This window comes from Bos mutus, chromosome 16 (assembly GCF_027580195.1).
Source record: "Bos mutus isolate GX-2022 chromosome 16, NWIPB_WYAK_1.1, whole genome shotgun sequence".
Lineage (NCBI taxonomy): Eukaryota > Metazoa > Chordata > Mammalia > Artiodactyla > Bovidae > Bos > Bos mutus.
In genome coordinates, this window is record NC_091632.1 from 60,067,903 (window position 1) to 60,085,223 (window position 17,321).

General features: G+C 44.2%; 1 protein-coding gene across 1 annotated transcript in view; it reads left to right on the forward strand.

Moving 5' to 3' along the window:
- The first annotated feature begins 4,616 nt into the window (after window positions 1–4,616).
- The window catches only part of HHIPL2 (HHIP like 2), a 31,715-nt gene continuing 19,010 nt past the window's right edge, over window positions 4,617–17,321 (forward strand). Inside the window, exons 1-5 of the mRNA XM_014480804.2 lie at window positions 4,617–4,937; window positions 9,114–9,766; window positions 10,889–11,032; window positions 13,559–13,890; window positions 15,388–15,514. Of these exons, the coding sequence (XP_014336290.2) occupies window positions 4,617–4,937; window positions 9,114–9,766; window positions 10,889–11,032; window positions 13,559–13,890; window positions 15,388–15,514 (1,577 nt within the window). The remainder of the gene's footprint in view (window positions 4,938–9,113; window positions 9,767–10,888; window positions 11,033–13,558; window positions 13,891–15,387; window positions 15,515–17,321) is intronic.

Below are 17,321 nucleotides of genomic sequence, written 5' to 3' on the forward strand. Positions count from 1 at the left end.
AGGTGTTGGCATCAGGACTGTAACTCAGTGTAGTTCCAAAGATCAGAGACTATCTGTGGTATGTGTACCGCCTCCCAGGTTAGTCAGTGTTTATAACCTGCAGAGCCCTGAGCTAGGGATCAGGGCAAAGAATACAGAGAAGCCATCGCCTTTCCCCTCTCCTGGGCATGGAAGGTTCCCTCTCTGTGTCCTCACCAATCCCTCCCCTGCAGCCTCTTGTCAAATTGTCAAATCACTGCATTGTTTAATGATCTTTGTACATCTGTCTTTCTTAGTAGTATATTATCCGGGCTTCCCTGGTGGTTCAGACAGTAAAGAATCCACCTGCAATGCAGGAGACCTGGGTTTCATCCTTGGGTGCGGAAGATCCCCTTGAGAAGGGAATGGTAACCCACTCCAGTATTCTTGCCTGGGAAATCCCATGGACAGAGAAGCCTGGCAGACTACAGTCCAGGGGTTGCAAAGGGTTGGACATGACTGAGCGATTAACACTAATAATCTCCATATCACCAACACCTAACAGAATTTCTGGCTTATTAAATATTGAACAGAACCGAATGAAAACTTAAACGAAAGTTATTGACTGACTGTGCCTATCCCATAGGCAGTAATATTTTGGTGAATTTCTGCCAAGTGCAGACCTCAAGAGGCTTGCAATCCTCTTGAATTGGTTCAATAGGTTTGAATCCTGGGCTTATCATAAGCTTTCACAGTTTCTTTACCTATAGAATAGAGACAAGTAAGATTATTGCTATATTAAAAAAAGCTTTTATACATCATGATGGAGTGAGCGATATCTGGGCTATAACTTGGAACACATAAATTTTCATGCCATCTTTTTCTTTCACCTAAAGCACGACTCTTAAGTGTTTTCATGGAATCTGAGACTGAAATCACTTGTCTGTACATTGGTAGTGGAATATCTGCCCTGTTTAACTAATAGAGTTATTGTGAAGATCACCTGAGATGAAGTGAGAAAATGCTTCATACACTATAATACAAATAAGAGTTATTAATACTTTCCCTAAGCTCAAACACACCTGCTCATTTTCGGATTGTTAGAGAAGGCAGATGCCAGAGAAAGCAGTAAACGTTGTATGAGAGGTTACTGAGCTGGAGCATTGCTTTTTATGTTGTTTCTATTCTATTCCATGACCTGATTCTAAGATAAACACCAGATTCTTAACATCATTTTTAAAAGGCACTTGTCTTATGAAACATTGTGTGCATGCCAGTGTATGGGTGCATATATATATTTTATATATATAAAATGATATACTGAAATCCTAACCCTCAGTTCCTCAGAATGTGACTTTATTTGGAGATCAGGTCTTTACGGAGGTAATCAAGTTAAAAATAGGATCATTAAAGTGAGCTCTAATCTGACTGATGTCTTTATGAAAAAGGGAAATTTGGGCACAGAGAAAGAAAGTCATCTGAACACAATGACAGAAATCAGGGTGATGTATCTATAAAGAATGCAGAACACTGCTGGTAAACCCTGAAACGCTAGGGGAGGGGCGAGGGCCAGATTCTCCCTCCTGTCCCTTAGTGGGAACCCACCTTGCCAACACCTCTATCTCAGACTTCCAGCCTCCTGAGCTGTGAAACAATAAATACTTGTTGAAGACTCCAGTTTGTGGTACTTTGTTATAGCAGCCCTAGCAAACGAATATAGTAATTTTTAGAAAAATACCATGTTTGCTTCAAAAGTGAGAGCTAAAGTGATTTCAGATACTGCGTCTGGGCCCAGCTGTGATTCCAGGTTTATCTCCTAGGCTTACCTCACGGTCAGAAACTGTTGTCCACTCTTCCCCACCTGTACCTTCAATACCCTGCTCAACCTTCTTTATGATTTTTTTCTTCATTCCCTTGAGCCTGATGTCATCTCTTCCTCCTTGAATCTACTAACAAACTGCTGATTATCTCAATATAATGTCCCTTGTATTATTTAGACACTTATTTTAACGTTTCTTCTCAGAGCATAAACTTCTTGAAAAAGTTTAGTTCACACATCAGTTTTCAGTTTAACATTCCTCTTCCAGTATAATCCTTTGCACATAATCATAAAAACCTACCGAATTGACACTGAGACATCTGTTACAAAATTAATTACTGCATCATTATTACATAACCAAACGTATCGTGTAATTATATTTAAAATATTATGCAGTCCCACCTGAAACACTGCATATTTTAATAGTCAGAAATTCATGCTGTCGTTACTTCTGATGGGACCTGGAAACCAATATCTCCCTGCTAATTTTATAATCACTGCCCCAAACAGTAAGATCTGACTTGAACTTACATAGATTTGTGTTTAATTATGTATAAGTTTTTTAATACTTAGCCATAATTATGTAAATAGAAACATTAAAATTATTTTCCAAAAAGGAGGCATTCCTTTGGACTCAATTTTTTTTTCCTGGCGAAAGGGAAACTGACCCAAACGTCAGTAAAGAATCAAAAAGTACTCCTAGGCCCTACATGGAATGAGAGAACGCATTCACTCTCATACATTACAGGGCAGCTGGTCACCTCCCATTTCTGAGAAGGTCTCAGGGCTGTGAATTCACTGGCTGAGGTTGGTCCAAGAGCAGTTCCTCCCGCCCAAGGCTTCCCAAGCGATGACATTATCTGACCTTTGAGCAAACAAGCCTGTGGAATCAGCACAGTTGCAATGAATAACAGATGCTGTGTTATGTATGTTTTGAAAAGCGACATTCAACAAAGTATGATATTGAGCCATACCCATGGGAGAGCAGGGCTGTGCTGGGGAGTCATTCTAATGAGTCCCTCTTCTTGCCTTTTCTCATAGTTATAAAAACATAGTTTAAAAGCTACTCTGGGCTTTCATAATCCAAAGCATCATGAGCACAGACTTGGCTAGACTGAGGCTCAGTGTCCCTTCTTGGTGATGCTCTGGCAAAGGCTCTTGGTGCTGAAGAGGGTGCCAGGTGGGGAGCCCTCCTCCATCCAGAAGAATCGTTGACTTCATCTGCATTTCAGAGGGCAGTGTTTGCCAGTAAGGACATTTCAGGGTGGAGTGAACTTGTGGAAAAACCCAAAGGACAGTGAGCTCAGGTACCAAATGTCTCCTGTGAGCCTGAGCTACTCCTGTTCATGCCTCCATTTGGGGTTGAGTTTGGGATTCTGTGTACTTCATCACACATCCAAGAAATATTTATCAAAGGACCATTATGTGCAAGGGACATATATAAAGCAAAACATGCTTGGTCGCATCTGGCTCTTTCTGACCCCGTGGACTGTAGCTCGCCAGACTCCTCCATCCATGGAAATCTCCAGGCAACAACGCTGGGCTGGATTGCCATTTCCTACTCTGATAAAGCAAAATGTGTATTAGTATTCATCAGTGCTAATGTTGAAACACATGCTAAGTGAGGAGGGCTCTCCCCCGAAAAGTACAGATTTGGCAAAAATAACCCAGACGTTCTGTGCTTCCTAATGAAACCACCCCAGATAGTCCTTGCTGATGCCTTGTTTACATTAGGTGTGAACCTCTCCTTTTCCTTCACCATCTCCTCTTTTTTTTCAATTTTATTGAGCTATAGAACTATTATGTTTAAGGTGTACAGCATAATAATTGGACTTCCATACATCATGAAATGATGCCCATGATAAATTCAGTGATGATCCATCATCTCATATAGATACAAAGTTAAATAGAAAAAAATTTTTTTCTTGTGATGAGAACTCTAGGATTGACTCTTTGGACAACTTTCGTATAAAACATATAGGTGTTAATGATATTTATCATATTGTACATTACATCCCTAGTATTTGTCTTATAAGGAGGAAGTTTGTACCTTTTGACTGTCTTTATCCAATTCCTCTTCCCCCCATAACCATAAATCTGATCTCTTTTTCTGTGAGTTTGTTTTTGAAGTATATTGATCTACATACAACACTATGTCAGTTCCTGTTACATAACATAATGATTCAATACTTATATACATTCCGAAATGATCACCATGGTAGTTATGACTCACCATCTCCTCTTGATTCGTGAAATGTCCTGTCTTCCTACCCCTCAGAATACACACCTTTCTGGGTCTCAGGAACTGCAGGGCCCCGCTGCCTGCCCCACCCCGCCTCCGTCTTCCCAGATCCACACCCGAGCTCCCTGTGTTGCTGTTGGCATGAAAGGCACACTGGAACACCGCCTTCCAACGTGCTGTCCAGGACCGTGTACTGTGCGCTGTTCTCCTTGGAGATCCTGACTGCTCAGCTTGGGAACGGGGCTGTAAACAAAGTGGGAATTTCCCATAGGAATTCTTTGCAGTTTTAATAAACTCAGTTCATCTGCCTTGGACATCACTGTACCTTTCTGCTGGCACCTGGATAACTACACTCCCAGCGGGCTGTACCAGTTTCCTGTTTAGGGGACTGGAAGGGACTGGACGCTGCTCACCTCTTTCACAGGAGACAGCGGTCCAGCTCCCAGAAGGGACATGTTTCAGAAACCACCTCAGTGAACCTTCAGAGGAGAGAAGAGAAGGAAGGAAGAAAAACACAGTGGGGGCGGGAGTGAGGGAACCAGCCCGAAGTAGGAAGCCAGCCTGAGCACGCAGTAGCCAGAGTGTCCCCAGGGCAAGATGCTCAGAAGGTCCATTCCCAGGGGTGGTTGGAGTCGGTGGACCCCCCGGCTCCTCACCTCTCCTCGAATTTTCTGTCTCAGCCTCATAGTCTTGTTGGGCCAGGTGGGGCTGCTGCAGGGACACCCCCAGTGCCTGGATTACCGGCCCCCCTTCCAGCCCCTCCAGCATCTTGAGTTCTGCTCTGACTATGAGTCCTTCGGCTGCTGTGACCAGCGTAAGGACCACCGCATCGCTGCCCGATACTGGGACATCATGGAATACTTCGACCTAAAGGGCCATGAGCTGTGCGGCGGGTACATTAAAGACATCCTTTGCCAGGTAGGCCTGAGCAGGAGCCCTGCGGGAAGGTGAGGGAGCCAGCTTTGGAGGCTGCCTTCCAGCCCCAGCTGATAGAATGTTGGGATGGCTGGTTGAGGGTCTTGGGGGGAAGGCTCTTTGGGCGCCCAGCCCTTGAGAGAGACTCACCTGTGGCTGCCTTCACCTGGGGCTTAGAGCTCTGGACGGGCACATTGAGGTGGAGTTTGGTTTCCCAAAGCTCTCCCTCCGGGGTCCTGCAGGCCGTGGTGAATTATTCGCGGAGCTCAGGACAGCTGCGGCCTGGGACCTCCCTGCAGGGCACTAAGAGCTGCGAGCTCCCGTGGGTGCTCACGGAGTGTGTGGACAGAGTGGTGGCATCCGTTGGGATACAGTCCTCGGCTGGGTCATTTGCACCAGGGGCTCTCTGGTGTGATGAGGGGGGCTTTCCCCAGCTTTCCAAACCTGGCCTGGGAGAGCTTCAAGCTGCTCAGTGGCAATTTCTCAGAGGTTCTGCTTCTCCCGGCTCTCTAGTGGCCAAAACCCACATCCCTGGCAGACATCACTTCTGTAGGGCTCAGCCTGAACCCATGTCAGATGCTGGCTGTGGACACTGACTTTGTGGGAAGAGGGGTTCAGGGGTGCTGGGGAGAGTCTAGTTGGAGGGCAGATGAAAGAAACTGTCGTGAGGAGGAGCACTCTACTGATGGGTTGGGGGTGAGATAGCAAATCCAGGCGGATTGGAACCCCTCCCCCCCAGCCCCCGGGCATGTCAGTGCAATTACTTGGCTCTCCCACTGTGATCCCAGAGCCAGCTGGCCACCTCACCTCCCTGTGAAGTGAATGGAACAGAAGCCAGCCACCCGGGAGGCATCGCCCTGGGCTGTCCTCTCTCACCTCAGGCTCCGCCCTTCAGCTGTTTCCTGGAGAATTAACTCTGGGATAACCATCTGGGCAGAAGCCCGGCTCTTATGAGCAACACTGAGACTCCGTTTCTGGATGAAGTCCCCAGATAAAAATGTCTCCTCCCTCCCCCTTCCCTATTGCATGAGGTTTCAGAAAGCCAAATTCAGCAGCTCTCCTGTTTCAGGGATTTGAGGAATAAGAATAACCTACACATGTCCATAAAGGAAAAGACTATGAAAAAGAATATACATATGCATAACTGAATCACTTTGCTATAGAGTAGAAATTAACGCAACATTGTAAATCAACTATGCTTCAACAAAATTAAAAACGGAATACCCTGGTGGCTCAGTGGTAAAGAATCTGCCTGCTAATGCAGGAGACATGGGTCCAGTCCCTGATCTGGGAAGATCCCACATGCCGCAGAGCAGTCCCTGCACCATATCTACTGAGCCTGTGCTCTAGACCCGGAGGGTGGAAACTACTGAGCCCACGCATGCTAGAGCCTGTGCTCTGCAAGAAGAGAAGCCACAGCCATGAGAAGCCTGCACACCACAACTAGAGTGGCCCTGCTCTCAGCAACTAGAGAAAAGCCCGTGCAGCAAGGAAGACTCCAGCACTGCCAAAAATAAATAAGAATTTAAAAAATTAAAAACAATGACCTACATGCATCTATTAATATTTATTAAATTTCACAACTTAAATTTCTTCTCCCTCTTTCTTCCCCAAATATGTAGTATGTTCCCAGCAATGATTCTCCAGGCAGCTACTAGGACCCCCATTTTACGCATTAGGTGGTTGTTTTTTTTTTTTAATAATATTTATGTATTTAGTTGAGGCATGTGGGATCTAGTTCCATGACCAGGGATCAAACCCAGGCTCCTTACACTGGGAACGAGGAGTCTCAGCCACTGGACCACCAGAGAAGTCCCAGAATTAGGAGTTTTGGTAGCTCAGCTGGTAAAGAATCCACCTGCAATGCAGGAGACCCCAGTTTGATCCCTGGGTTTTGAAGATCCCCTGGAGAAGGGAACAGCTACCCACTCCAGTATTCTGGCCTGGAGATACTCCGTGGACTATTGTCCATGGGCTTGCGGAGCTGGACGTGACTGAGTGACTTTCACTTTCACAATCCAAGGTCAAAGAGTGCCGTGGCACAAATTCACAGGCTCAGGCTCCAAGTCTCGTGCCCTTTTGATCATACCATGCCAAAGTTGAGTCACAACAGCCCTGGCCGATCCACTTACTGGTTCCCTGACCTAGGGCAAGCATAAGCTCCAGCAGGACAGCGCCATTGGGCATCTCACTCACTGTCAACAGCCCCAGTACAGAGGACAGTGCCTGGCACCTAGGAGAGATCGTTCCTGGGCCTTTGTTTTCTAAGACAGAAATGATAGTTCCTGAGCTGATTGAGTAGAGGCAACTGTGCAGATTCTTAATGATGCCTAAGAGTGTGCCATGCAGGTGGTTACTTGTCCACAGCCTCCTCTGTTCCTGGGTATTTCATCCTTATTTTTGTCTTCCATCTCTCTTCTTTCCATTCCCCAGGAGTGGACAGGTCAGTCAGGTGGGACTCAGAGCAGTTCATCTATCTGGCTTCTTGTCAGCGGCTCTGACAAGTCTCATAAATGGAAACAGCTCTGGGAGAGATGCTGTGAATCCCTGGGCTCTTTCTTCTGCTCTTCCCGATAAGAGTCTGCTGCTCTGCAAATCTGCAATCAGGGTTGAAATAAGAAAAAATGGGGAACTCAACACATCTGAGAAATGCTGTTGATCCCTCTCGTAGGTGAGAGAACAGACATGAATGAGACAGCCCTGGGCCGGCAGGTGCCAGGGAGGTGTCCGTGATCAGAAGCAGCTTCCAGAGTGGACCCTGCCCTACTCCACGGCCCCAACCACTCCCTTTAAATTGGCCTTTCTGGGCTTCCCTGGTGGTCCAGTGGTTAAGAATCTGCCTGCCAATGCAGGGGACATGAGTTCAGTCCCCGGTCCAGGAAGATTCCATGTGCAGCAGGGCAACTAAGCCCATGTGCCACAGCTACTGAGCCCACGCACCTTAGAGCCTGTGACGAGAGAGAGAAACCACTGCAGTGAGAAGTCCATGAACCACCACTAGAGAGTAGCCCCTACTCACTGCAACTAGAGAAAAGCCCACGCAGCAACAAACACCCAGCGCAGCCAAAAATTAACCAAACCAAACAAACAAAAACGGGCCTTTCTTACATTCTTGATCGCAGTTGCCTCTGCCTTTCATTGAAGAGAAGAAATCACTACATACCTCATCTCTGGGCATGATACATTGCACGTTCATTTTGATAATTTTATTTTTAAATTATAAAATGTTTTGAATAGAACTTCCCTGGCAGTGGTTAGGACTTTGTGCTTCCACTGCAGGGGGTACAGGTTCCATCTCTGGTTGGGGAACTAGGGTCCCACACACTGCACATCTGTACAATGTGGCGAAAGAAAAAAAATTAACATACAGAAAAATTAAATAATCAACATGACAGATTCTGGTGCCTCAGATGGTAAAGAATCTGCCTGCAGTATGTGAAATGCGAGAGACCCGGGTTCGATCCCAGCATCGGGAAGATCCCCTGGAGAAGGGAATGGCAACCCACTCCAGTGTTCTTGCCTGAGAATTCCATGGACAGAGGAGCCTAGCTGGCTACAGTTCATGGGGTCACAGAGTCAGACACAACTGAGCAACTCACACAGATCCAGTACTGAGATTCAGCAAATGTAAACCTTCTGGCACACTGCTTCAGATGTGCATAAAGAAATTAAATCTTACAGCACTTATAATAAAAAAAAAAGGGAAAGATGAGACATTTGGTACTACATCTTCTTATTTAAAAAAAATTGATCATTTACCAAAACTCTATGTGTCAAGAGCGAGGTTATAATTACAGTAAATCTGAGAGAATTTTTTTCCCCTTTCTACTTTCCAGGAGCATTAACTGGGTAGAAAATGTGGGTCCCAAAGAAGAGCTTTCTTTTCAGTAGTTGGTAATAACAGAAGCTCCAGAATCCTGGTTCTTCCCCAGGCCTGTTTTCCCTCTTTTTGCTCAAAACATAAAGTTGATTAGAACATCCACACAGGTATGACTTTAGAAAATTAAAAGAAGTATATTGCATCAAGAGGGAAATATTTCTGTAATAAAACCAAAGTGAAGTCAAGGTTTAAAAACTCTTAAAAAAAAAAAAAAAGTCAAATCCTTGAAAAGAGAAAAGTTGGTTCCAGCCCTACCACGGCCAGTCTGCCTGGGGTCTAAGGTCACTCTTCTTTTCCAGGAGTGCTCCCCTTACGCAGCCCACCTCTACGACGCTGAGAACCCACGCACGCCCCTCCGGAACCTTCCTGGCCTCTGCTCTGACTACTGTTCTGCATTCCACTCGAACTGCCACTCCGCCATCGCCCTGCTGACCAATGACCGCCGCTTCCAGGAATCCCCTGGAAAGGATGGCACACGCTTCTGCCACCTCCTCAACCTTCCCGACAAGGACTACTGCTTCCCCAACATCCTGAGGAGTGACCATCTCAACCGCAACCTGGGGACTGTGGCCGAGGACCGTCGGGGCTGCCTGCAGCTCTGCTTGGCCGAGGTGGCCAACCGGCTGAGGAACCCGGTTGCCATGGTCCACGCTGGGGACGGCACCCACCGCTTCTTTGTGGCCGAGCAGGTAGGGGTGGTGTGGGTCTATCTGCCTGATGGGAGCCGCCTGGAACAACCCTTCTTGGACCTCAAGAGCCTGGTGCTGACCACTCCCTGGATTGGGGACGAGAGAGGCTTCTTGGGGTTGGCTTTTCATCCCCGATTCCGCCGTAACCGCAAGTTCTACATTTATTATTCATGCCTGGGCAAGAAGAGGGTAGAGAAGATTCGGATTAGTGAGATGAAAGTTTCTCTGGCTGATCCCAACAAAGCCGATCCCAAATCAGAGAGGTGAGGCATATACATGAGAGTCTGCAACTGTGTGCTGTGTTCCAAAATATTGCCAGTTGGTCCTCTGAGATGAAATAGAGGAACTTTCCTGGTTTAGATCTACTAGCTTAAAATGGGGAGAAGGCAATGCCTGGAAAATCCCATGGATGGAGCCTGGGGGGCTGCAGTCCATGGGGTCGCTAAGAGTCGGACATGACTGAGTGACTTCACTTTCACTTTTCACTTTCTTGCATGGGAGAAGAAAATGGCAACCCACTCCAGTGTTGCCTGGAGAATCCCAAGGATGGGGGAGCCTGGTGGGCTGCCATCTATGGGGTCGCACAGAGTCGGACACGACTGAAGCGACTTAGCAGCAGCAGCAGCAGCTGCAGCAGCTTATAATGAGGACAAAAGTCATTGCTGATTAGTTGGTTAACCCAAGTTAGAATCTTCAGTGGATGGTCTTCATGACTATAACCACCCATCTTTACAGTTACCTAGAACCATGCTTGCTTGATTTTATAGAGGATAAGCAAAGGCCAGAGGCAATAAGGGTTTGAGAAATGATTTTAGATAATATCCACATTAAAAATAACAGTAGCCTCTGATTATTGTGTGACCATTAGGTCTCAGGCCTTTTATCTTGAACATGGGAATTCCCATCCTCTCCGGAAAGCTTGACACAAGGTAATTAAGCCTGGTCAGATGAAGGGCCCAGCTCCAACTAACCCCAAGCTCATGCTCTTTTGCTCCACCATTCCACCCTTTTTTCCTGCTCCATTCTGCCTTATCTCGCTTTTCCCATACAGACAGGTTTAGAGATTGAAAAGAGCATAAAGAAGTGATAGACTAACCCCTGCTAGATTGTCCAAAGGATGGGACTGGTGGTTCTTGTAGAGAAGAGAGTAAGGCTGAGCACCAGAAAAGGGTGATGGTTACCCCGCTGTGTCTACAGCACATGAAGTCAGGATGTGAAAAAAAAAAAAGATCCATGACGGAGTCATACTAGGAAGCGAGGGGTGTCCCAGAGCCGCCGAGCTACCTGTTTTGTGGTCCTTGGCTGGCTTGAGCCAGTCATTTCTGGATGTCTCAAGAGGATGCTGTATCAGCTTTCATCAACGTGTGGTTTCTTTTTCCTTCCAGGGTCATTTTGGAGATAGAAGAACCAGCCTCAAATCATAATGGTGGACAACTTCTTTTTGGCCTAGATGGCTATATGTACATATTCACTGGGGATGGAGGACAGGCTGGGGATCCCTTCGGCAAATTTGGAAATGCTCAGAACAAGTAAGCTGAATGCAGGCTGGTGTAATGTTTTTGCTGAGATGGAATCTGCAGAGGGTCAAACCCAACTCATTTACTGCAAGGTGTAGTCTCCTCTGTTGACACAATGGGAAGAACATTTGGTTTTCTTTTCTTATTTTTTTTTCCTTAATATTTACTTGGAATATTTATTTATTTGGCAACCTTGGGCCTTATGTGGGATTGTTCACTGCAACTCTCAGTCTCTCTAGTTGTGGCCTGTGCTCTTAGTTGCCTCGTGAAATGTGGGATCTTAGTTCCCTGACCAGGGATCAAACCTATGCCCCCTGCATTGGAAGGTGGATTCTTAACCATTGGACCAGCAGAGAAATTCTGTCCTATACTTTTCAGGCATAATGTATTTTTATAATTAATATTATGGATGTTCAACATGACTCTCAGAGGGCCATATAAAGATGAATTCAAGATTTTTAATATATATGAGCAGGACATTATTTACTATGCCATGATCTGACCATCTAGTTCAATTCAGCTCAACAATATTATTGACTACTGTGTTCCAGGCACTGTGTCTCACGTGAAGATACATGAGTAGTTAGTTAATGAGGCTAACAGAAGCAACAGCAATGTATATTTGTTGCTTACTGTGTGTCCAATGCTATTCTAAATACCTTATGTTTATTTGAGCACATAATTCTGACAGCCACAAGGGCAAAAATTTTAATCTCTTTTCTTGGTTCATGTATTCCCAGCCCCTAGAATAGTGCCTAGCAATGGTGTCATGCCATAAATACATTTGGAATGAATGGATCCTATGAAGTATAGGTGTTACGATAGCCATTTTACAGACAAGATAATAAAGGCAGAGAGGAGTGAAGTAGTCTATCCAAGGTCATAGAGAGTATAGGGCAGAACCAGAATTCAAACTCAGACAATCCAGCGAGGCTGTGCCATCTAGAGGAAGGTCATGTGATCCTTCTGCCCTTTGTACCCAGCAAGCCTGTGGCTCTCATTATCTCTAGTAATAAAAATATCAGGGTTGGTAATAATAAAGAGTTTGCATTTGTTGAATGCTGACTGTATGTCAGAAACTGCATGGCATGCTATATGCACACTAACTCATTTAACCCTTACATCACAGCCACACTGCAAAGTGGTGTTACTCTCCCCTGCTTTCAGTTCAGTTCAGTCGCTCAGTCGTGTCCGACTCTTTGTGACCCCATGAATCGCAGTACGCCAGGCCTCCCTGTCCATCACCAACTCCCAGAGTTCACTCAGACTCATGTCCATCGAGTCAGTGATGCCATCCAGCCATCTCATCCTCTGTCGTCCCCTTCTTCTCCTGCCCCCAATCCCTCCCAGCATCAGAGTCTTTTCCAATGAGTCAACTCTTCGCATGAGGTGGCCAAAGTACTGGAGTTTCAGCTTTAGCATCATTCTTTCCAAAGAAATCTCAGGGCTGATCTCCTTCAGAATGGACTGGTTGGATCTCCTTGCAGTCCAAGGGACTCTCAAGAGTCTTCTCCAACACCACAGTTCAAAAGCATCAATTCTTCGGCACTCAGCCTTCTTCACAGTCCAACTCTCACATCCATACGTGACCACTGGAAAAACCATAGCCTTGACTAAATGGACCTTTGTTGGCAAAGTAATGTCTCTGCTTTTGAATATGCTATCTAGGTTGGTCATAACTTTCCTTAGGCTCAGAGACCACAGTCATCAAAAGCCTCTGTTCTTTCTACTGCCCACATTGTTACATGAAGAAGAATAGAACCAGTTCCTTTAAAGAATTCAAAATATTAAACCAAACCTGAGAGAAACCACCCCATTATAAAAATAGAAAAATTGAAGCTGCAACTTGCTCAGTGTCACAGGGACCGGGGCTGCATCAAACTTTTGCCTAATAGTTCTCTTTGAATCAAAAATTGGAAAGTCTTAACTATATATATAAACACACATATATATATGTGTGTGTGTATGTGTGTGTGTATTATCTCCCCATGTGATTCTTGGTTGTCAGTTGAGATCCACTCTCAGTAGACTATCTTGGGCCATCTCCTCCAGTTCTGAGATGTTTTATTTTATTTAGAATACGTAACCTGAGATCCACTCTCTTAAAAAGTTTAAGTGTGCAGTACAGTATAGTACAGTATTGTTAATTGTGGGGAAAATATAGAGTGGGTCTGTGGTACTTACTGGAGAAGGCAATGGCACCCCACTCCAGTACTCTTGCCTGGAAAATCCCATGGGCAGAGGAGCCTGGTGGGCTGCAGTCCATGGGGTCACTGGGAGTCGGACACGACTGAGCGACTTCACTTTCACTTTTCACTTTCATGCACTGGAGAAGGAAATGGCAACCCACTCCAGTGTTCTTGCCTGGAGAATCCCAAGGACGGGAGAGCCTGGTGGGCTGCTGTCTCTGGGGTCACACAGAGTCGGACACGACTGAAGCAACTTAGCAGCAGCAGCAGCAGCAGCAGCATCATGTGACCTAGCAATCTCACATCTTCATATTTCTCCTGTTCCTGTTTCTGGCCTTCTTCCTTTCAGAAGTTCCCTGCTGGGGAAAGTGTTAAGGATCGATGTGAATGGGGCCGGCTCAGGTGGCAAGCGGTACCGAGTGCCCATGGACAATCCGTTTGTTTCTGAGCCGGGGGCCCATCCCGCCATCTACGCCTACGGGATCAGAAACATGTGGCGCTGTGCCGTGGACCGAGGGGACCCTATCACGCATCAGGGCCGAGGTCGGATGTTCTGTGGGGACGTGGGAGAGAACCGGTTTGAAGAAGTTGACATCATTGTTAAAGGTGGAAACTATGGCTGGAGGGCAAAGGAGGGGTTTGAATGTTACGACAAAAAGCTCTGTCAAAATGCCTCTTTGGGTAAGTGAGAAGCCCTCTTATTTCTTGAGTGAGTGGAATGAATTGCGGGTGGAGGTGGGAGAATAAAACCTGGAGTGTCTTGTCTGCAGGTCCTTACAGTGCCCTTGTTTGTGTCCTGTGGAATCGTGCTTCTCAGTGGTTCTCTAGCCACTGGCACCTGAAAGTCGGGGCATTTCTCGCCAACTAATGAACTGAATCCTGGGTGGATTGGGGGCGTGGTGGGATTGACCTAGGAATCTATATTCCAAATAAGTTACTCACATGATTTTCAGGCATACAATTTTGAACCATCCTCAAAGGAAAATAAGTGGCTATATGTTTTTATTTATTTGGAACTGCCACTGAAATGATATCCCGTATACAGTCCCTAAACATCAGTCATCAAGGTGTGCTTTAGAAACTCCATCTGGCTTAAAATTCTAATTTTTCTGACTTTATCACCATTGCTTGGTCTTTTCGTCCTTCTGTTGCTGAACTCAGGTTCGGTTGCTTGTTACTTAGGAATCCAATACTGAGAGACAAGTGTTGAGTGCAAGGAAAGATAGCTTTACTGAGGAAGCTGGCAATCCTGGGGAGAAGGTGGACTAGTGTCCCAAAGAACCAATTTCCCCTTGCTAATCAGGGAAAGAATTTTAAATGGGAGTTTCAGGGGCATATAGGTGGAGGGAGAGAGCTACGTAGGACAGGACAGCCATCTCTGACACTTTTCTTGAAATTGGTCATGCAGGGTGGTCTGATCAGAGTTATCTTGATTGTTTTAAGTATAGTTAATCTTTAGTTCCAGGGCTGCTTTGTTTCCATTTCCTTGAGGCCAGTTCTTGGAACTGTGGGAGATGGAGCAGTTAATGTTATGGCTACAGTCTGGCCATCATGTAGTTAACTTCTTCCATCTGGTGGGAGTTTCATTATAATACTGAAAGGATTATATGCTCAAAGGATATGGCTCAGTATATATCTATAGACTTTGAGGAGGAACTAAAGGTCTTTGATTTAGTTTAATGACTAAATTACTATTATTTTGTTCTGTTTGACTATTTTCCTTGCTTCTGTATTTTTTCATTCCTCTGATTAAATTTATTCTTTGGCTAAAGTTTTTCTATAGACAAGAGGCAGGTGGAGGACAGGGGATGGTCTGTCCTGAGAAGGTCTCAAAGCAGTCATCCTGTCCTTACAATATTCCAAATCCTAAACCTTAGTATCTGCCATATTGACCTGGGGGAAAAATTTAAGGGTGTTGATTTCCAGGTCACTGCCCCACAGATGAGGGAACTTTAGGCTTCCTCTATGCTTTCTGAGGCCAATCAAATGGGAAGCTCACGAATATCACGGCTGGTCTGTTGAGAAGATAAACATGATTTACTTGGCTTTCTGTCCTCCCAAAGACCAAGAGATGAAACATTCTCCACTCAGTAAGGCAATTGGTTTTAAAAACTGCCTTCTTCCTCCTTGAAGCTCCCAGGTTTAGCTATGACACTCTTTTTCCTTGTTCCTGGACAGACGATATTCTGCCGATCTATGCTTATGGCCATGCAGTGGGCAAGTCAGTCACTGGAGGCTACGTCTACCGTGGATGTGAATCCCCAAATCTCAATGGTCTCTACATCTTTGGGGACTTCATGAGTGGGTAAGGAAGGATTGATGTCCCCTCTCTCTTTTTCAACATTTTAATTGGAGTATAAATTGCATATCACAAAATTCAATGTCTTAACACTGTGGCTGTATAGTTTTAAAAGTGTATACACTTGTATTAAGACTAATCGTATCAAGATGAAGAACATTTCTATCGCTGTAGAAGGTTCCTTCTTGCCTATTACCTGTCAGTACACCATCCCTTTCTCCCCACCACCCCCACATTAGCCAGAGATAACCACTCTCATCATAGATGCTTTTTTCACTGAGTAATGTCTGTGAAATTTGTCAGTACTTTTGCATGTATCAGGAGTTTGTCTCTTCTATTGCTTTGTAATATTCAATTGCATGAATATGCCAGAGTTTATTCATTTATTTTCCTGTTGATGGATGTTTTGGCTGTCCCCACTTTGGGGGGATTGTGAATAAAACTGCTGCAAAGCTTTGTAGTTTTCAGTGTAAAAGGTCTTGGACATCTAAGTATTTCGTAGTGTTTGATGCTATGTTGAATGTTGCTATATATGTGTATATATATATATATATATATATATAACAAATATATATTCAGCATATATATAACATATATATTAATTCATAACATGTAACTAATTTCTTATTAGTTCTAGTGACTTTTTTGTTTATTCTGTTGGATTTTCTATGTAGAAGATAATTTCACTATGAATATGGATACCTTTATTTTTTTTCCTGAATTGGGAGCCTTTTACTATTCTTTTATTGATTTGTTGCTTCATTTTAACCTTTAGTACAATGTTGGATAGAAGTGGGGGAAAGCATTCGATTTTTTACCAATCAGATTGATGCTGTCAGCTGGGGTTGTGTATGCCCTTTTTCAGGTTGGGGACATTTCCTTCAATTCCTAGTCTGCTGAGAGTTTGTATTAGGTACGATTTTGCATTTTGTCATATGTATCTTCGCATCTAGTGAGAGAATCATGAGGCTTTTTCATTTTTAGTTTGTTAATATGGAGAATTGCACTGATGGATATATATATTTTTTTAATCACTGAAGCAATCTTGCATTCCTGGGATAAAAATATCACTTGATCATGTTGTATTTGATTAATATATTGTTTTTGTTTTAATATATTGTTGAATGCAACTTGCTAATGTGTTTGGAATGTTTGTATCTGTGTTCATGAAGAAACAAATGAGCTATAGTTTTCCTTTCTTATAATACCTTTGTCAGATTTTGGCCTCAGGTTAACGTGAGCTTTATAAAATGAGTTAAAGTGTATTTCCTTTTCTTTAATTATCTGGACTAATTTGTGTAAAATGTGTTTCTTCCTTCCAAGTGAAGCCATCTAGATCTGATGTTTAATGGTAGATGACCATTTTAATGGTAGTTGGGCCCTATTCTTTGATCCATTCTGGCAATCTCTGTCTTTTAATTGGTACATTTAGACCATTGACATTCAAAGATATTATTGCTATGGTTGAAATGATATCTACCATACTCACTACTCCTCTATTTTTTGATATTGTTTTTTGTTCCTGTTTTTTCTTCTACTCTTTTTCTGCCTTTTGCAGATTCAATTGAACATTTTATTTGATTCCATTTTCTCTCCTTTGTTAGCATATTGATCATACTACGTTTTGAAATCTTGTTTAAGGAGTTGCGTAGAGTTTGCCATATACATTTACAACTAAGCTAAGTTCACTTTCAAACAACATTACAAAACTTCCTGGGTAGTCTGTGTTTTACAATAAAAAAATAATCCTACTTCTTCCCTTTTGTCCCTAATTGTTATCATTCATTTCACTTATATATAAGCATGTATAATA